The sequence below is a fragment of the Miscanthus floridulus genome, chromosome 19 (assembly GCF_019320115.1).
Source record: "Miscanthus floridulus cultivar M001 chromosome 19, ASM1932011v1, whole genome shotgun sequence".
NCBI classification, from domain to species: domain Eukaryota; kingdom Viridiplantae; phylum Streptophyta; class Magnoliopsida; order Poales; family Poaceae; genus Miscanthus; species Miscanthus floridulus.
The window spans coordinates 49,904,224-49,925,096 of NC_089598.1; the positions used below are offsets into that span (position 1 = coordinate 49,904,224).

Sequence of the window (20,873 nt, forward strand, 5' to 3'; positions counted from 1 at the left end):
TTTTTTTCCCTTGCTTTGCATCCGATTGGTGTTATGTACGCTTTTGTTTTTTTTTCCTTCGGTTGTTCCCTGGGTTCCAGATGTCTGTTTTTGTTTTGTTTTCTTGGTCTAATTCGGTCTTTTCTTTGTTCCATACCTACAAGTCCTAATCTGTTTACTAAAAATAGTAGTACATAATAAAGCAGAGATTAGAATCCTAATTGATTTATTGTCATATTCATGACTCAAACTTATAATATATATTCTCATACGAGTTAGAATAGCATACAATTCAATTAGGGTATATAGTCTAATTCCAAGCGATATTAGAATACATGACATAAGAAGTAAATTTCAAGTATGTTTGCTAGCCTAATATTAAGGGCCTATTTAGTTGGTGCCATATTTTACCACGTCTAACCTTGGACAAACCATAGTTGCCACAGAAAGTATGGCGAGCAAAATAAAAACTACAATTATGACAAATTTTGACACGAAGGAGAGCTTATGACATGTGAGACATGGTGCTTGGAAAGTGGGGCGTGATATAGTTGTGACAATGAACCAAACAACTCCCAAAAAAAACTTTAGCATAACTAACCTTTAGCGTGGCAAATTTTAGTAAGGAACCAAACAAGCCCTAAAGAACAAAAGGATTCTTTTATCTGTCCTTTTCTCTTCTCAAAATGTCTCCATGCTTCTCTTGATCTGTATTTGATTCATAACTCGTTCATATGAGTTAGAAACACATGCATTGTGCATTCAGTGGCAATACGAAGTCTGATCCAATACATATTGAAACAGATGGCGTGATTGTTATATAAATCGCAGAGCAAAAAGTTGCCTAGGTGACTGCACAACAAGATATATATTCCGTTAGAACGTATGGACATATTTGCTAGTAATAATAATAGTTCGGATTTGTAACAGCAAACGTAAACTGTAAGCTAAGTCTAAATGAATATTTACACGAAAAGAACAGCTAAGTTCCAAAGATGCTCGTTGCGTGTCGCGGTGACATACTGACATGTCAGTGCAGTGCCTTTGCTGGTCTTGCTCTCATTCTCGCTGTCTCGCAAATCACAACACGTTAACAGAGGTTGAGAGGTAAATAAAGACAGAGAAGACGAGAGATCGAAAAGGGAGCCGCGCGCTCAACCATGAAGAAGGCGGGCGTCGACGAATCTCTCCTCGCCGCAGTCCAACCCGGGGAGAACCTGGGGGTGTGCGAGGAGGTGAAGAAGCAACTATGGCTAGCGGGGCCGCTGATCGCCGGCGCGCTGCTGCAGAACGTGATCCAGATGGTCTCCGTCATGTACGTGGGCCACCTCGGCGAGCTCCCTCTCGCCGGCGCCTCCATGGCCAACTCTTTCGCCACAGTCACCGGCTTAAGCGTGCTGGTAAAGTACATATCTACGTACTAATAACTTGGGTGACGTATACTTCCATGCCCCAATGAAATGCTTTAGGGTCTGTTTGGGTGGCTTCCCCACTGCGCCACAACTAGCCAAAAACATTTGGGCAGCTGTTTAGATTGCGTCTGTAACTTGCTGTAGGTTTGGCACGCCGAGTTTATTCTTCCTTTAGTTTACAGTTGATTTTTCCGCAATCAAATCTCTTGCGGCTGATTTATTCGCCGCGTTTTAGCGTGCTATAAGTGCCTTGTGGCAAGGCGACGATACCTTCCAAGCATACCCTTAATACGTCCAAAATTAAATTTGAGATCATGCATGAAGCTCTTGGTATCTATTTAGTCATCTTTTTTTGTGGTTCACAGGCCCAGAACTAACTAATGGTGAATAGAGGGAGTACGTATTGATGAATGAACCAACTAATGTAGTGAAAAAAAAGAAAAGAACTAATTAATGGTGAATGGACGGACTACGTATTTAGTTTGACTCTAGACTGGTGACATTGATTGACTGCAATTATTGTTTTAGTGGAGATCATTGTCTGCAGTGGTCCTCCGGTTTGCTGTCCGATATTGCATTCATCTTCATCTTTGTGCCATTGCCGATACTATTATCAGTCCGTTGCTATCTGAATGATTCCACCCTGTCCCTACTGAGTACTGACTTTAAGTCTTCTAGTAACATGTTGTTAAGTATCTGTACCCTCTAGTAAATAAAATAAAATAACTACTCGTATAAATAAAAAACGTAAAAAGAAGAAATATGCGGCAAACGTGTACTGCTTCAGTTTTGTTTAGAACTTGTGGGGCATTTTTTCTCTCTCTTGCTGGTCCGTTTTAACATTTATGAGTATATAGGGATATGGGATGTAAATAGGTATCAACAATACCATCACTCTTTTTTTTTTGGGTATTTTGGCCCCGTTCGTGTGTCCTTAAACCCGGCTTGATCTGCTTCTTTTTTCATCTAGAACAGTGTTTTTCTCTCACAAATTCCTCCAGCATTCCTCCAAACCATCCAAATTCCTCCAGAATTTCTCAAAGCGAATGCTTGCATCCCTACTTATTATGATAATGCGGCTACCTCGCTGCCTCTGACTTAGGTAGTTGGTGAAGGACCCAAACAGCGACAGGACGTTAATGGAAGCTCAAATTTTTTTCCCGAGACTTACAGAGCTGCCGATATTCTGAATCAATCTATGAATCTCTATTCTCTGGGGCAATTCTAGCTAATATCTTGTGGTAACAGCAAACTGTCCTAGAAATTACTAGGCTAGAAAAATACTACGTCGGAGGTGAAAAAAGACGAAATTGAACACCTTCAGCAAAAAAACGGCCATTTCAGCCTGAAGTCTTATCAATGTCCAATCAAGCATGCTTTAAAATCCGTGAAACTTGGTGGAGGGGTTTATAACATCATGGAAAACATACCCATGAAAAATCACCTCACTTGAAGCAAGATGCATAAAGTTGAACGGACTAGTTTTGAAACCATCCTAAGCATGTTTTGTTGTTTTCACCGAGCTTCTCTCCAAGAAAAATTTCAAACTGAATCATGGAACTTTGACACACCTTGACCATCCAATTTTTGAATCTATCCCCAAGAGATCATGCCAAAAATATCAGAACTTGGCAGGGAATTTTGAAATCCCCTTCCCAAATTGGGGTTTTGTGAAAAAGGCTCAAAAGTGGGAATTGAAACTGCTAGTGGGAAATCTGTCGAAGGCACTTACTATGGGTGTCTCCGAAGGACAATAGCACCTATTAACCATTCAAGAACATCTCAAAAACTGCAACACAAATATCTTCAAGAAAATTATCAAAGGAGGCAAGAAACGAGGGTTTTTGAAGGGAGGAACTTGGGAGATGAGAGCTTGGCTTCAAGCAATGACGAGACCAAGTTCCAAGTATCCAAAACCACTCAAGAAATGCCTAGGAAATCAGATCCAACATAGATTAACAAAATCAGCCAAGAAAATGACGAAAATTTACAAAACGAGAAAATCAGTGGATTTAAGAGGAGACAAGAGTGGTGAATTCCACACGATTTTCTTGAGGACTAAGAAATCATGAATTCACCTATAATTGGCCTAGCTCCCAACGTCCTCCCACTCATGTGAAGAAAAAGACTAAGAGATGGCTATATCTCCTATCTCTTGCCTTGCACTTGAACTCTTGGCTAACCATAGAAAATGAAAGAAGTGGATGGAGTGGCTGTCTTGGGCAGCCACTTCATTTATTTATAGAGCTATTTCACATTCTAAGAATGTCCCTACATTTAGATAAGAGTCACCGGCCACCAAAGACAAAATGGTCCAACTGGTCTTCCATGCATCACACCGCAACATGGTCTAGTTTCATTCTAAATCAACCGCAATACCCGCAGCAGCGTGCATGCGGGGCATGCTTCTAGTTTATTAGTGTAACACGACCTCCATAGAAACCTTCCCAATTATTGAGTCTCTTCTCAAAGCATGCATCCACTCTACTCCAATTCTTAATTTCTCATAATGAATGAGAATATCTAAATACTAAATGATTGCAAAATTGCCCAATCTACAGCCAAAATGGCTCCTTGTATTGGCCTAATGCATTTTGGGCATCGGCAAAGTACTACAACATGTTTTATGAAAATTAATTTTAAGACATGACATCTGGTCAAACACACTAAGCAATAGCGTTTCAGATCAAGGGCTTTTTCTACATCATGGAAGGAGCGGTGGGTGTTTGGCGACCTATGACCTTCCATATGTTCCAGTAGCGTACCCAACTTAATTAGTGTATTGTGTTCAAGTTGGGGCATGTTTTTTGTTCAACCAAAACTGAAGGAAAACTACAAATCAATTTGGTTTTCACGTACTACTAGATCCAAGTTGATCACCACACAGTTTTGCCTGTCCTGACCAGCTTGGCATGGCGAGCGCTTTGGACACCCTGTGCGGCCAAGCCTACGGAGGCAGGCGATACAATCTCCTGGGCATCTACAAGCAGCGCGCCATGCTGCTGCTCACCCTCGTCAGCCTCCCTCTGGCTGTCGTCTGGTTCTACACCGGCGAGATCCTTCTCCTGTTCGGCCAGGACGCGGACATCGCTGCGGAGGCCGGCACCTATGCCCGGTGGATGATCCCGGCGCTCTTCGCCTACGGCCTGCTGCAGTGCCACGTCCGGTTCCTGCAGACGCAGAACATCGTGCAACCAGTGATGGCAAGCGCCGGCGCCGCCGCGGCTTGCCACCTGGTGGTGTGCTGGGTGCTGGTGTACGCGCTCGGGATGGGCAGCAAGGGCGCCGCGCTGAGCAACGCCATCTCCTACTGGGTGAACGTGGCCGTGCTAGCCGTGTACGTGAGGGTTTCCGGCGCGTGCAAGGAGACGTGGACCGGCTTCTCCACGGAGGCCTTCCGTGACGCGCTCAGCTTCTTCAGGCTCGCGATCCCATCCGCTCTGATGGTCTGGTACGCGATCGATACACATGTATATGTTTGCATCGATCAGCCTCTACTGTGGTGTTGTAGATATGGCACTACTGACGGTGCAAATGTGATTGCAGCTTGGAAATGTGGTCGTTTGAGCTTGTTGTGCTCCTGTCAGGCCTCCTTCCAAATCCCAAGCTGGAGACGTCCGTCCTATCCATCAGGTTGAATATCCTCCTCTTCCTCTTGGTTACTGTATGCCATATCTCTTTACTGAACCTGCAGTACATGTGCGTCTTTTAATTTACAGCCTCAACACTTCTGCTTTCGTGTGGATGATCCCCTTTGGTCTTAGCTCCGCCATTAGGTACGTAGCCTTCTGATGAATGATGATGAACCAAAGCATTTGGGCCATGCCAATTGACTGTGCCCATCTTGATGCATGCATTGCTAAACCCGCAGCACTCGCGTCTCCAACGAGCTGGGCGCAGGGCGGCCCCAGGCTGCCCGGCTTGCGGTGCGTATTGTCCTGCTTTTGGCCGTCTCGGAAGGACTGATGGTGGGACTCATCCTGGTCTGCGTGCGCTACATCTGGGGCCACGCCTACAGCGACGTGGAGGAGGTGGTGAGCTATGTGGCCACGATGATGCTGGTCATCGCAGTGACCATATTCTTCGATGGAATCATGACTGTTCTTTCAGGTAACAGTAGATTAATTACCAAAACTTTTGCCACTGCATTCCTGCATACAGTATATGGAAAACTGTTCAGTTCCAATTGGACTGTAACAGGGGAAATTAAACACTCTCGAATAATGTTTTGATGCAATTGCAGGCGTGGCTAGAGGCTGTGGATGGCAGAAGATTGGTGCTTGCATTAACCTTGGCGCCTATTACATCGTCGGCATCCCGTCAGCTTACCTCTTAGGTTTCGTCTTGAGTCTCGGCGGCATGGTGCTCTTCTTTTCCCAGGAATCCGCAAAATTTTACTGTGCATGGTCAAGAGTGATCGAGTTTAAATTCCTTAAGTTTTTCACTGATCGATTTCAGTTTCTTGCATATTGCTGCCATGTAGGGTCTTTGGATGGGCATTAACTGCGGGCTCTTAGTACAACTCTTGTTACTCATGATCGTCACCTTGTGTACCAACTGGGATAAAGAGGTATGTGTTCTAAGATCAGTTATAATATTAAATTCTACAGATAACATTTCCATTCATTTTGGTTCGTGCATACTAAAATTTCTTCGTTTAGATACTACACTCCATGCTTCTATATATATTTATTAGAACTGAAGTTACTATCTGGGTATACAACTCTAATTTATTGCCTAAAGCTGAAAATGTTGTTTTACTTCTTAACAATAGTATGGATAATTGTTCTAACTCATTCGCCATTATAATATGTGCTCCTGGAAATAACATATATGCATGGTTGTAACTTTGAATTCACAGGTAGCAAAGACGAAGAACATAGTGTTCGGTTCTTCCATTCCTTCAGATAGCTTAACATGAAGAGGTTTGTAAAAAAAAAACAAGCTATGAAACTACACCAGTTGTAATGTAGATTTTTGAAGCCGGATGCATGTACCTTCGTTTGTCATGGCCACATACAATTAATGAATCACACAAGAACATATCCAATGCTCCAGGCCTGAAGTGTCACTACGTGAAAAACAGTTTGTAGCAACGGGGCTTTTTCTTTTTAGGGGCGGTTAGCATTGGAGCCGCCCCTACAGTGACGTACTCGGACTCCAGCACAACAGCAGCCCCTACAAATGGCACAGTAGGGGAGGCTAGTAATACCAGCCCCCCTTACAAATCGAGTCTATTTTTAGGGGTGGCTCGTATTACTAGCCGTCCCTGCTATGTCTATTTGTAGGGACGGCTGAATCACCGGCCGTCCCTACAAATACCCATTGTATATATAGCAACTACATTCTTTCACGAGAAAAAAAAATCCAAACCCTACCTCCCTCTCGCGCATCCGCATCCGCCTCTCCCTCTCCCTCCTCTCTCTCGGCGGCGGCTCCCTCTCTCTCTTGTCTCCGCTCTCCTCCCTCCCTCTTCTCTTAGCGCCACAGGAGGGCCTAGGCGCGGCGGCCCCAGCGTCATGGCCTACAGGCCCCCATGCGGAGGTGGCGCGGCGGCGCGGTGCTAGGTCTTCCTCCACTCACATCCGTCGCCACCCCGAGGGCTCCTCCGAGCTCGCACGCATGCTGCCGCCCCGAGGGCTCCTCCGAGTTCGCACCCACGCCGCCACCCCCAGCGCCCTCCCCGACGGCCGCACTGCCTTCCCCGGGCCGTCCTCGAAGCCAAAGCCGCCGGTCCCGGGGACCTCCTGGACGCCTGCGCCGCCGCCCCCGAAGATCTCCACGACACCCGTGCCACCGCTCCGGAGCCCTTCCCAAAGCCCGCGCCGCCACCAATAACCTCCTCGACGGCCGAGCCACCGCCCCCAAGGCCATCAGGACACCTGCGTCGCCGCTGCCCCCCAGCGCCTCCCAGAGGCTCGCGCCCTAGTGTCCTCTCTGGCACCGGCACCCATGCCGCCACCACCGCACGGGGCCAAGCCGCACCAACCCGCCCGTATGACGAGGTGTCCTCTCTCTCTCTCTCCCCCAACCTCCCTTTCAGATCTGCTCTCCCAACCTCAAATCATATTTGCTAATTCTGGATGATATGCAAATTATTGCCTAGTTAGGTTTCTCACATGCTATAAAGCGTTGGTTCAACTGAAATTGAAATGGTGCAAATTATTGGCTAGTTAGGTTGGGGACGAACGCTGGCTGCAGGGCCATCATATAGGCATGTATCCAGACAGTCCAGATCGGAATGGAAGGAAGCAGTGAATTTACAGCTTGTCTGTCTCCTTCCCCTTGTTCCAAGTAGCTAATCAATATCTGTGTTTGATTTGGATCAGATCTGTTGCCATGTAGTAGCAGCAATGGCATTCATTTTGAGTATGTTAGATTTGATTTTTTTTTTCTAATAATGTGATGATTTCAGTCCTATAGTCGTAGCAGAATTCATTAAGTTGAACCAAGACTGCAACCTTTTTGTTTATTTTTTTGTGCCAGAAACAGCATATGCTTGCTTGATTTGTTAGTGTGTTTTTGCAATGACAGAACAGCTAAAGGTGACTTGCTCATCATTTGTATGTGCCAGGATTGGTTAGTTGTTCTATTGTTTTCGGGAGAATTTATTCAGTTCAGGCTTCAGAAAGATGTTATATGGAACGTTATGCAGGGTATAGCTGGGGCTTGGGAGTTTATTACAGTGAGTTGAAATGTGCAAATTGTGTAATACATGACACAGTAAAGGGCTGTCCTCCTGAAGTATGTAAATCACTACAGCTAGAGCTAGCTGTTAGTAGGATGGCTTACAGCCTTACCCAAGGGCAAAAAATGCTTGTGCAGAAATGATCGTTTTATGTAATTACTAACATATGTCCTCTGTCTTTTCTGAAGCATTATGCGCCGATTAACTCTGGGTTTGTCTTCATATATTATCAGTCCAGGTTTTCCTGCCTTTTTTCCCCCCACATGATCATGTCTTTATGTCAGGTGACGTGTGTTTCACCATGCTGCATTGCACAACTGTCAATTAACACATACTAATATATGTCATTGCATTTATTTTCTTTCTTGCTCTAGGTTCTTTCACGCTGCAGTTCATGCTTCACATATGTGATAATTTTCTCTTGATGATCACATTTTGTCATGTAATATGCAGTTATGTTTTTATTTGCAAGAAATGCAGTTATGGTATATTAATACACCTGCCAGTAACATTCAATGATATGTTGCATTGCTCATTTTTATTTTGAAATCTAAGGATGCCTTACATTGCCCTTTTCCACTGAAACTATGTGTATTGATTATGGTGTGAAGCCACAAAGAAAGCAGTTAGCAATCATGTTCATGATTGTATTTTGTGAAGGCCCATAGCATCTGTTCCTTAATATGAAACTAGCCACTGCTGCCCGCGTTTCACTGCGGGTGATGTGCTCGGTATAGAAAAAATCTTGGAAAATATGGCTCATATGTCTAATATGTTTTCTCATCGCGTTGCTACGAAAGGTTAGTCTCTTTGGCACATTAAATGGGAAAATATGGGAAGGAACATTAATCTATATTTAAAGATATGTAACATACAAAAAACACACACTATAATTCTCTTATCAATTGATCAATATCACTGAAATTGTTGCTGAACCACTTCATGCAAGGAACATTATAGTTCCTTTGTCACAAAAAAAAATCATTGATGCATCCATCACAGTGAGCATTCTGCAACCAAGGAAATTGGCTTATAGGTGTCCATGTTGACCAATCCAACATCCTTGCAAAAAGCATGCAATTGTAAGATTTTTAGCGTGTTCGGCTGCCCTCCATGCCACTGGCTGCGGTATATAGCAGCCTGGCTAGCTGCTAAAGCAAGCTGCTGGCCGCCAGGCTTCCATGCAGACTACTCCAATATCCTTGCTGCCTGGAGTTAAGCAGGCTAAAAGGCTTCCATGCAGACTACTCCAGGCTTCCATGCAGACAACTACAACATCCTTGTAAGCATCAAATGCTAAGATTTTAACGCCTCTTAGCCTGCTTACATATCGTAAGTAAAAAACTTGAAAGACTATTGGTATGTGTAATAAGGGGGAAAAAAGTTATGTCTTGATGCCTTATAGATTTATTTACTTCAGATCTAGCTGAGCAGGAAGCATACAATCTAACCTGCACCACAAAAATACTAACACTTCAATGTCCTTTAGGCATACCAAGAACACAATTTGCTAAGTAAAAAACCAAAGTACTATTGGCATGTTTAATAAGCAGAGATGTTTAATAGCCAGGATGGATACGACTATGATATTGGCATGTTTAATAAGCAGAGATGTTTAATAGCCAGGATGGATACGACTATGATAAGACATAAGATGCATGCGCTCATGAAAATTGAATGTAAACTGAATTGTGTATAAAAAGAAGGCTTTAGAACATCCACGTTCTCCTTATATCTGATCTAATATGGTGTAGACTATTATTAATAGTGTGACAACTTTGCATATGCATATTAGAAAAAGGTATTAACGCCATAAAATCTACAGTTTAGTTTTAGAAGAACACACGATGATACTTAAACCATGCCAGTACAAATACTGAATGGATAAACACAACTCTGTATCTTTTTAACATTTCACTTGGCCTACAAAAACGATACATACTACCATGGGGAAGAAACATGTTGAAAAACTTATGGCTTCTAGTCAAACAGCATCGGAGAATTACCTGAAGACAAGCATGAATAGCTGATTCTAGACCATTATGCAAGTAGTGGTAAACTGCAACCTGCATTGGTCGTGAGGCGAGAAATGATTTGACAAATATGTTAATCAGATTGGTAGAGTTTGAATCTGCCATTGAACCTTGCTCTTGCATTGAGTGTATTTGTCACCATGAATTAGCTAAGGGAAATGAAAAATGGTATGCACCAATGGACATAATGTCAACAGCATGAGCTAGGTACCAAATAGCCTTGCATGCCTCACAAGTAGGGATGAAAACGGTACAGATATTTTCCGACCGTATTCGAAACCGAATTCATTTAGAGGGGTTGAGATCTGTCCATATCCGAGTTTGGATATTCAACATCCGATACCGTATCCGTATCCGAATACTCAAATCGTATATTTATGATGTCGATATCCAATCCTATCCTATCCGACATAGTTGACACTATCCGTATTCGAATCTAAATCCGGACAGAAATATAAAAACAAATGTAATATCGGTGATATCCATCCGTATCCGATCCGTTTTCATCCCTACTCACAAGCAGCACGTACCATGTTTGTAGAACCTGATATTGTGTCTGAACCCGAAGCTATCAGGCATTCACACAAGAGTTCAAGTAGTTGTGACGTCCTCGCATGATCAATGATCTTGAGGAGACTTTCTTCCACTGGCTTCGGGTCTTCAGATGACATGCTTGCCTTCAACCCAGAGATGACCCGAGATAACATCAAAGCAAGGCAGGCAGTTGACTCACGAGATATTCTCCCAGATGGATCCACCGTAGAAACCAGGATCTACATATCAAAACTCATAATCAAGATAAAAGGGAAACATAACTGACAATAAAACCTGAAGTTGGCATCAAAGCGTTACCTGTGAATAAAGCTCATATAGGGATAACCAATGTCTGTCATAAGATTTTAAAATAACTTCATCACTTGTATCAAGTAGTTTCCGTGCAATTGCCAGGCACTACCAACAAAAAACATAGTTATACATTGCAAGTTATATCCAAGACATCCCTAATAAAGTAAGAAATAATTTTCTCTTCCCAAAGAGAAGAGACGCTGCTTTCATTTGATCTGCTACTTTACTTGGATGTTGCAATATTTTTTATTGTGAACAAAAAAAAACACAGAATTACTGCCAAAAGTACCTTCACCACAAGTCCATAAGCATTTGAAAGCTTAGTTTTGATAATGAGATTTGTAAACTCAAGAAGCAAGCTTATGTCAATTGCCGCATACGATTGGCATGAACCGGCATCAATTAAATTTTTAATAATTCTGAGTGACTGATTTGCTCCATCAATATTCAATTCCTTGTAAAAGTTGAAGCAAGCATAGGTTGAAGTTAGAGACAAGGCTTGACGAAACTAGAAGAAAAACTTCTACTGAGTGGACGCTATACAGTTGTGTGGAGCAATGTTCCCATTCACATATTTTTTTTAGCAGAAAATACAGCAGGGGAGGCCCCCACTGCAGAGATTATATTAAACAAAAACAAAGACTGTACAAAGAAGCCTCAGAAGAGAGGCAAAAAAAACACCAAAAAACAAACCTAAGACAAAAAAACTATACTAAGGCATCTATACACAACAGGTATTCTGGGCGCTTTTGCTCACTAAATCTGTGTGCCTGAACATTAGCCTCTTCAAAGAAGGAACTTTTCTAGGAATCAAAAAAAGGACGACCTTTGTCAAAGATGAAACTATTTCTTTGCTTCCAGATTTGCCAAGCAACTATGATGAATATCTCCATAAAGACCATTCACATATTATATCTGTTATCACGTCTTTATACAGCTCAAATGTTTTTTGGATAAGAAATTACTACTGACCTGATGTAAAATTAGTAGAGTGCATACATGATACTATGATAGTGATACAGAGGAAACTCTAGAATTACTCTAGTACCCATGACTACAATACCCTTAACAATACACTAAAGGATAAACACCATGCATTGCAACCACGTTAATCCGCAATGACCATTTTTCCTTCATGTTTTCACTTTTCAGAAGATGAGAGCATCTGATCTAAACAGTTCGCAAGGACTGGAAAAGCTACGAATCTACCTGGGTGGACTTGGAGCATTAGTAAGCCAAATTTTGATAGGGCTGAGAATGGTTGACAGTGCTTCATTATCTTCAACAATGTTGTTTGCACCTTCTACTGTTTGTGAGGCTTTTTCCAGTTTATCCAAAGCAGTACACTCTGCAATGAAGTATTCAGAAAGATCACCTACTGTGTACTTTCAGGGAAGAAACCTGATTGTTATGATCAACACCACTGCCCAAATATACTACCAGAAGTCAGGATTTGGATATTAACTTGCCTGAGGGAAAACAGCTTTCAGGAATAGCACCAGTAGGTGAACCATGATGGTCCTGAGTTGCTTGCATAGGGCCATCCATTTTTCTGTTACCTTTGGGTTTATCGGAACCATTATCCCTATTGGTAGTAGCAGTTCTACCTGACAAACATTAAAATCAGTTCAAGATATAGAACTTATGGGAAAATCCCTAAGAAAAAGGATATAAGTTTACTATTTAAATTGCCTACTTTGGGGGGCAGCTGGGGAAGGTTGGTTCTTTGATGGTTGTGTTTCTTCTGCTTTCCTAGTACCTTCAGACCCTCTAGCTTCAAAAGGTGCAGGTCGAGACTCCTGAGTAATTTATGTGGTATTCAAGGCACTGATATCTTCAAAGACTAGGATTCCATAATTTACTTGAGCGCATAACTAATGATACTTACAGCTGCCGGCCCCATTGAATCATCTTTGACAAATGGGTGCTCCAACAATGCTGGCCAGGTTAATCTACTTTGAGGCACCTATTACATACCACACAGCATTAGAAAAGAAAAGGCACAGATGAACTCAGTAGATGGATTTGAGGGGGCAATGCCAGTTATGAGTTTATGACCTTGTTGAGTAAACCCTTCAGGAAGCTCTTAAAGTTTGCGCTCATATTATCTGGATATTTTACAGAATCCTAGCAAATTGATGAAATCATATAAATCAGTTCCGACAACTAACAAATTCAAGGATAACAAATAAGATAACTAAGCCTGGTAACCTTGACAATGTGCTGGATAAGTGCATAGACCGAATTTGTATAAAAAGGGGGCTGTCCAACAAACAGTTCATACCTGGTCAACCAAACAATAAATTTAGCTTGATAGATAGATTATCAAACACAAAGTAGAGTAGATGGCACCAAGTTGAACCATGTGCCAAAGGCCAGTAGTATATTAAGATTACAACTGCACAAAAGGAATGTGATACAATAGCATCTAGAATGTACTGGTATGAGAAGATTGCAAAAGTAACAAGGTCTAGATACGAAAGCGAAGATGTACATACAAGATGACACCAAGGGACCATAAATCTGCTGTGTGGTTATACGGCTGTTCCCTCACCAGTTCTGGAGCCATATATAAAGGCGTCCCTGCATAGGAAAAGCAAGCCTAGTGAAATGAAAGTTTGGCAAACGGAGCTCATCACATTATATCCGTAAGATCAAGCAATATCAATAGAGCATATGCCGCAATGAGCTAAAAATCTACAATAAGGACCAGCAAAATTCAAAGGAGACAATTCCATTTAATGAAATACAGTGTACAGCTACTTGTCTTGGAATGTAGTCTGAGATAAACTGACTGGAAAAAAACTCCAAAATTTGAAGAAAACACAGAAAGAGTTTAGATTCATAAATGAATAATGCAATGAAATCATACAGATTTAAGAAAGATGACAAATATAACAGTACACCTTAAATGCTTAATCACATGACCATTAGAGTTTGGTAATTGCTATCACGTTAGTTTAGCGAATCAGAGTATCAGAATGTAGTAGATCTACCAACAGGTAAGATGTGGCTAACAGAAGGCTTTCTATGATCCAGAGATCTGTGATTGATTATGAAATGAACTATTCAAATTGGCATATACATACTTTACCTACAGGCTACAAGACATGGAAATTATTTGTTAAAATTTCAGCTACCAGTGAAGATGAAAAATAGATACCTTTAATGGAGCGTAATACATTAGACTATTATTAATAGAGCAGCCAAAAGTTATGACAGTTTTTCTCTAGAAGAATGCTGAAACAATCAAACTGAAAGTTCAAGTATCCATGTGGTAATGTCCATGCGGCAGCCACTATAAGTGCATTTTGTTTGTATATCACGCAGATGAAGAGGAAATGTATGTCATGATTATAGAGTGCATAGAATTATCTGATATGTCTTATGTAGTCGTGGTAAAATTTAAAGTTCGATAAAGAAACAATAAATGTTGTGTGCGTAGGAACATCTTGTTACATGAACTGTGACCGCAATTTGGGTTTAAGATATCATTGTCTATCATCTGGCTTGAAAATATACAAGCAACTTATACATGGTGACAAAGAATGAACAGAGCCAAATTCTCTTTAATCCAGAGCATCAAATTATACAAGAGAAGAACAACACCACCTGAAGGATAGGGGGTAATGTGATCACGACCAGCAGGTAAGAATCCATAGTCGCCAAAAGATTCTAGAATGATGGCAAGTCTCTGCATAAGGTGTATATTAGAAGCCATCATGGTCCGAAATGCTGAACCTTCTTAAAAAACACAAATTCACTACAATAGTGATAGATGTAGGTATCAGCTAAAGATCCAATGTAATGCGAATGCCTGATGCTAATGCTCTCTCAGGTGGACAGAAAGCCTAGAGCTGAAGCATTCAACAAAATGATTTTTTTACGCATAGGCAAAGGGGCGAGCCTGTGGACCGGCCCAAAGGTCTATATTGCATATAGAGAGTCTTCCTGAAAAGTTCATTGATCTTCTCCTATTCTTGGAGATCACCTTCAGCACATGAACCGCCACTTAGCCCTTTTATTCTTTGGCTTCCTCCTATTACTGCAAGCATGCAAATATGCTCTTATTGATTCCATATAGTTTGATGGAAACAAAGATTGATTTAAACAAAAACAGAAGCACCTGGTATGAAAGGGATGGAGATCATACCTGATGCATGCAACCATAAATCACAAATGCCTTCTCTTCGTACCTCAGCCATAACCTGCAGGAAACTAAGGGGTAATAGAACATTAAAAAAATAGTAAACGAAGAACTACCTAACCTTTCATAGCCAAGATTACAAACACATGGCGTGCAAGATCACATGCCAAATCGCATTATCCCAACAGATCGTGTTCGAATCACTTTTGTATGCCTGCAACATCCACTCATCCAGGGCCACAGCATAGTACAAACCTTTTGCTTGATGCCCCACTCTAGCCTCCACACAGGTGTTGATCCTCTCCACCTTCCCATGCCGCTGCACCACTGCTAGGACTGGGAAACGATGGTGACCAGGGAGCCATTCGCCACCTGCATCATCAAAACCAAAATATCTTCTAGGAAGCAGGGCCGCGCGCTGGAGCTAGATCTTTATTCCTCACATCCATAGCTACAAGGAGCGACGCCACACACACAGCTGCGACTTCCTGTGGTCAATGCCACCGAGCACGGAACGGGAGGAGCCAGAGGAGGCACCGACGCGACGCCCACGCGCACACACCTGCGGGCGATGAAACTTTTGTGGCGCGGGGGGCGGGGAGGGGACTCCCGGCCATCGACGCCGCCGAGCATGAAGCGAGCGGAGGCGGTGACCCTCCACAGGAACCGCACCTTCAAAAATTGAGTGACAACACACAAAGAAAGCAGGATTCAGAATAATCAATTGAATGACGAAACACAAAGAAAGTACGATTCAGAACAATCCTTTCCAAAAGAATATAATGGCACAACCAAAGCACGATTTGCAACAATCAGACACACAAGATTATACAACTCAAACACAAATCACTACAATGGCATCTATTTTCTACACTCCCCTATCTCGCCACCGGTGCTCGGCGCCCCGCGAAGCCTCCGCCCCAGTCTCGAGGAGCACGGCAGTATCTCTCATAGGACGGCTACCACCTCCGTGCAGTCCGCGGTGCTGGCGAGGCGCAACGCCAGTCTCCACGGGCAGCGGCATCTACCTGCAAGGCAGATCTAGCCTCCCCGCCCGGTCGGCGGACCTCCTTTTCCCGCCCACAGTGCCGCCTAGCGAGAACCACCGTGGAGCTCATGGTGGCCTCGATTCGTAGCGGCTTCCGCTGCCCAACTCCTCACCTATTTGCAAGTCAGATCCGACCTTCCTGCAACCAACCACCGCACCTCCATTTCCCGCCCTAGCTCCCACTACGCAAGAAACTTCGCAAAACAAAAGCAGGAAAAGGATGCAGAGAGGAGAGCGCTCGCACCTAAAAACGGCCGAAACGGGCAGGCCCAGTTCTTATCCCCTATGGTTTCTCCTTCCGGGAGACGTCGACGACTGAGAAGTCAGATCCGGCCTTCCCACACCAACCACCGCACCTCCATTTCCCGCCCTAGCTCCCACTACGCAAGAAACTTCGCAAAACAAAAGCAGGAAAAGGATGCAGAGAGGAGAGCCGCCTGGGCCGCGAGGCGCAGCACGTGCGTGAACGGCACCGCGGACAGAAGCCGCTCCAGCAGCGCAGTGTCGTTGATGTCGGCGTCCAGCACCACCACGCCGCGGGACGCCAGCAGACGCTGCCGCGCGCGCTTCAGGGATGGGTCGTAGTAGGCGTCGAAGTTGTCGAGGCCGAGCACGCAGTCGCCGCGAGTGCGGAGCGCCAGCGAGCAGTGCGCGCCCACGAAGCCCGTGACGAGCACGGACAACGCCCCGTCCCGTCGTGGCTTCGCGCTGCGCCGCACCTCCCGCTCCCACGCCGCGCCCACCCGTACAACGACGATGTCCCCGAGGCTAGCAGACTCCGGTGCGAGTGTCGAGACCACGGCGAGGAGGAAGAGGAGGCACAGACCTCGGGCGCGCTCATGCTAGTAGGGGAGGGGTAGTGGTCGCGTCGTCGGGAGATGGAGGGGTAGGGGAGGGGGAGGCGGGCGGGGAAGGGTGGCCGCCGACGCCGGAGAGACGACCGGCGGCTGCGGCGATGACAGGGTCATGGAGCTCGTCGGGGCTAGGGTTGCTGGGGGAAGGAGGGAGGAGGAGAGGGGGGGGAGGCCAGCGGGGGAGGGACTGGTGCCGGCGGCGAGGTGGAGCTCATTTGGCTAGGGTTGGAGGTAGAGCTCGTCTAGCTACGGTTGGAGGTGGCAGGGTCGCGTGCCTGTGTGACTGAGAAATGGAGATGGGGATGTGACGAGAACTGGAGATGGGGACGGGATGGGGCCAGGGTGCTGCATGAGCACACCTGCACACACAAATGGACAAGTGATGCATGCATGCAAAGCAAGCAAGGCCCCTGCAGCATGCATGCACGCATACTCACATGCGTGCCGACCACCATGTTAATTAGGCACCGACCATGCATGTCAAGAATCCACCATTCCTGCTACGCGCCACCGTCCATTTGCGTGCCGCGTACAACCAGCAGGAAGCCGTACTTCATTTAATGCGTTCAATTGCTTGATCTATCTACTGCCGAATGCACGGAGGAAGACCAGTTGTGACGCGCTTCATCTGAGCCGTGGAATTTCGATCTAACGCACCAACTAAATAGAACGTACGTGGACACCCTGGAATGCCGCCGATTCAGCGTGCCTTCATATTTTTAATGGAAATAGGTGATGTGCATCATGCATGATAATTCTAAACATTTGGTTACATGAGAGATGCCTGCCCTGTAATTGCAACAACGTATGTTTGCGTTTTACTGCTTTTCAGTTTTCTATATCTCATAGTTAATTCTGTGGAATTGATTTTTGCAGCATGATTATTCAATTCGTACATTCACTGGGCACTCAGCATCTGTTATGTCACTTGATTTCCACCCAAACAAGGATGACCTCATTTGTTCTTGTGATGGGGACAATGAGATACGATTCTGGAGCATCAAGCATGGAAATGTTGTCCGAATTTTCAAGGTTTCTCAGCTTGACTTAGTTTTTTGCCGACCTGTAATTTTCTTCTTGTTCCTAACACACAAGAAAGTTCACTTCATGTACTTTCCATCCTACTTATCCATCCTTGCTTATCATTGGCTGTTACCAGGCAAGTTACTTTCCCTTGCATGTCTTTACTCACTGTTGACTGTTCATTCCAAAACTATATTGCATGGACCTATGGTGCCTGTCTTCGAATGGTGGTTTTCAACTTCATACACTGACCTTCAACTATCCAATGTCTAGATTTCAACTGCTACTAGTTCCTCTTTTAGTAAGGATAGAGAAATGCCGGTCTTCTAAAAGAAGTGATACTGTATGAAGTGTCACAAAAATATCAATCTGTTGTATGTCGCAGCTGTTGTAGGACAACTCTGAACATTTGCTGCCATGAAGTATCTCTGATATATATGAGTGAATAATAGTTTAGCACAATTCCATGACCACTTCAACTGCTATTTTTCTGCACCCTTCATTCATCTCTGAGATATCTTACCTGTGGTCCTGTGCTGAATGCAGTCTCTGGAGCTGTGGGACATGTCTTTCGTACCTTATTATCCTTACTAAGTGGTGTACAATCTGGGGCTGCTGTTCCTGTTTCAGCTATAGAGCTGTACTTGGATATTAGGAGCACAATTGAAGACTATGTCAGGGTTGGTAACAGACTATAAGGTTTTTATCCCCTTTGTACATGTATAATCTAGCAAGTGTTTGTAATTACTCTTATTATTTTCTACTCTAGGGATTTACTGAACCCACATCAGACAAACTGCTACCAGATCTACTTCTTGTCGAATTTATTTGTAAATTTGAATTTGCTATCAGAGAAAATATATGTTATGGTCGAATTTGAATTGTAAATTTGAATTTTTTTTGACGGAAAAATGGACTCTAGGGGCGGTTGGTACTGTAGCCGCCCCTACAAATCGATTTGTAGGGGCGGTCTGGGAACCGCCCCTACAAATGCATGATTTATAAAGATGGTATGGTAGGGGCGGCTGGCTGAGCCGCCTCTACAAACCATCGCCAGCCGCTCCTATAAATGCTTTTTGTAGTAGTGTGTATCAAACCACTGGCGGAACCAAGGGGGTAGGGGCAGCGCCCCCCCAACACTGTAGAAAAAGTTTTAATACCCTTAAAAAGTTTCAATTTATAGCACATGAAATCATCAATTCACCTATTTGTCATCACAAGATTATGATTTTTCGTTATGCATACTAACTGCACATGTAAAAACACTTGAAAATTCTTGAAACATATACTTATGTGTATATTTATCATACTTAGAGGTGTCTTCGGCCCCCCTTAATCAAAATCGCTGGTTCCGCCTCTGTATCAAACCACCAGTCCCTATAGCAGCCAATCCATCAAAGAAGCATCTTGTATATACCCTTTGTTTGATATTATAAAACTGAATCTTGGAGTTGTATTTTAGCACAAATTTTTTGAACGAAAACTGTGGAGCAAAGCTCCCCAGCAAAATATAATAAAAAAGGCACTGAACCATGTACAAGAAGTTAGCTAGGAGCTAACTGAAGCAGGGAAATTTATTTTTCTTAGCGGTCCACTGCTAAGGATAAATTTCTTGGCGGTTTAGCCGCCAAAGTAAATTGGACAATGGCAAAAGTAATAAAGCGTCAAGGAAATTAGAGAGACACCAAGTATATCTAATTTCTTGAGGGCCTCAAACCGTCAAAGAAATGTGTCAAAAAAAAATTAACCTTGGAAGAAAACCAACAACCACTAGGGTTCAAACTCAAAGCTGCCAAGTATATTTAATTTTTTGAGGGACTCAAACCACCAAGGAAATGTGTCAGGAAAAAGTTTTTAACCTCAAAACAAAACCTACGGCCACTGGGGTTCAATCTAAAAACCTCAGCCCTCATGTGTTGATGCTTCCTTACCACTACATCTCGAAGTCACTTGTGAGTAATTGGCTAATGTAGAGTCCTTTTGTATTCACTCTAGTGAATTTAATTTGTATTGTATATTTGAGACCCTAAATGAATTCAAATGAAAAAAGTTTGAACCTTAAGGAAATAATTGTTTTCCTTGGTGGTTCACAATAACACGCAAGAAAAGTTGCACATTATGTTGGAGACCGAGTGGAACCACTGAAAGGTCCTAATATGGCTAGAGGGGGGGGGGGGTGAATAGCCTATTTAAAAATCTACAAATCAACTAGAGCAATTTGATTAGTATGACAAATAGCGTAATGCAAACTTGCTCTAGCTCTACAAGGGTTGCAAGCCACCTATCCAACAATTCTAGTTGCAATGATTACTTAGGCACACAAACTTGCTATGTAATTACTCACTAAGAGCTCTCAACCTTGCTACTCTAAAGAGCTCAACTAGATGAATATAAATAATAAAGCAAGCTCTCAATTCTAATTACACTAAAGAGCTTGTGTCAACTAGTTTGCAAGAATGTAAATAAGTGAGTAAGGTGATTATACCGACGTGTAGGGGATGAACCAATCACAAGATGAATATATAGCCAATCACCGGGAGAATGCCAAAGACAAGAGACAATCGATTTTCTCCCGAGGTTCACGTGTTTGCCAACACGCTACGTCCTCGTTGTGTCGACCAACACTTGGTGGTTCGGCGGCTAAGAGGTGTTTCACAAACCTCGTCCACACGATTGGACACCGCAAGAACCTACCCACAAGTGAGGTAACTCAATGACACGAGCAATTTACTAGAGTTACCTTTCGGCGCTCCGCCGGGGAAGGTACAACTCCCCTCACAATCACCGGAGACGGCCACGAACAATCACCAACTCGTGCCGATCCTCCACCGCTGCTCCAACCG

General features: G+C 43.7%; 2 protein-coding genes and 1 long non-coding RNA gene across 5 annotated transcripts; 1 reads left to right on the plus strand and 2 right to left on the minus strand.

Moving 5' to 3' along the window:
* The first annotated feature begins 876 nt into the window (after positions 1–876).
* LOC136527622 (protein DETOXIFICATION 16-like) lies at positions 877–18,516 on the plus strand. Of its 3 annotated transcripts, XM_066520410.1 has the most exons (9): positions 877–1,379; positions 4,298–4,842; positions 4,938–5,024; positions 5,111–5,167; positions 5,263–5,501; positions 5,635–5,753; positions 5,875–5,961; positions 6,253–6,316; positions 17,884–18,516. In XM_066520410.1, the coding sequence occupies exons 1-8, from the start codon at positions 1,140–1,142 to the stop codon at positions 6,310–6,312; spliced, it is 1,434 nt and encodes a 477-aa protein (XP_066376507.1). In that variant the 5' UTR covers positions 877–1,139; the 3' UTR covers positions 6,313–6,316; positions 17,884–18,516. The 3 variants fall into 3 exon arrangements, with proteins under 3 accessions (XP_066376507.1, XP_066376506.1, XP_066376508.1); XM_066520409.1 differs by lacking the exon at positions 17,884–18,516 and having other exon boundaries at positions 878–1,379; positions 6,253–6,448; XM_066520411.1 differs by lacking the exon at positions 17,884–18,516 and having other exon boundaries at positions 1,242–1,379; positions 4,279–4,842; positions 6,253–6,448.
* Positions 10,689–11,725, minus strand: LOC136529419 (uncharacterized). Its single transcript, XR_010777281.1, has 3 exons — positions 11,248–11,725; positions 10,965–11,063; positions 10,689–10,885 (listed from the first exon to the last, which is right to left on the minus strand). It is a non-coding gene; the product is annotated as an uncharacterized lncRNA (long non-coding RNA).
* On the minus strand, positions 12,115–14,135 carry LOC136529418 (serine/threonine-protein kinase TIO-like). Its single transcript, XM_066522490.1, has 6 exons — positions 14,122–14,135; positions 13,457–13,541; positions 13,170–13,242; positions 13,017–13,085; positions 12,847–12,924; positions 12,115–12,757 (listed from the first exon to the last, which is right to left on the minus strand). Exons 2-6 carry the CDS (start codon positions 13,525–13,527, stop codon positions 12,638–12,640), a joined length of 411 nt encoding a protein of 136 aa, XP_066378587.1. The 5' UTR covers positions 13,528–13,541; positions 14,122–14,135; the 3' UTR covers positions 12,115–12,637.
* Positions 18,517–20,873: the final 2,357 nt, after the last annotated feature.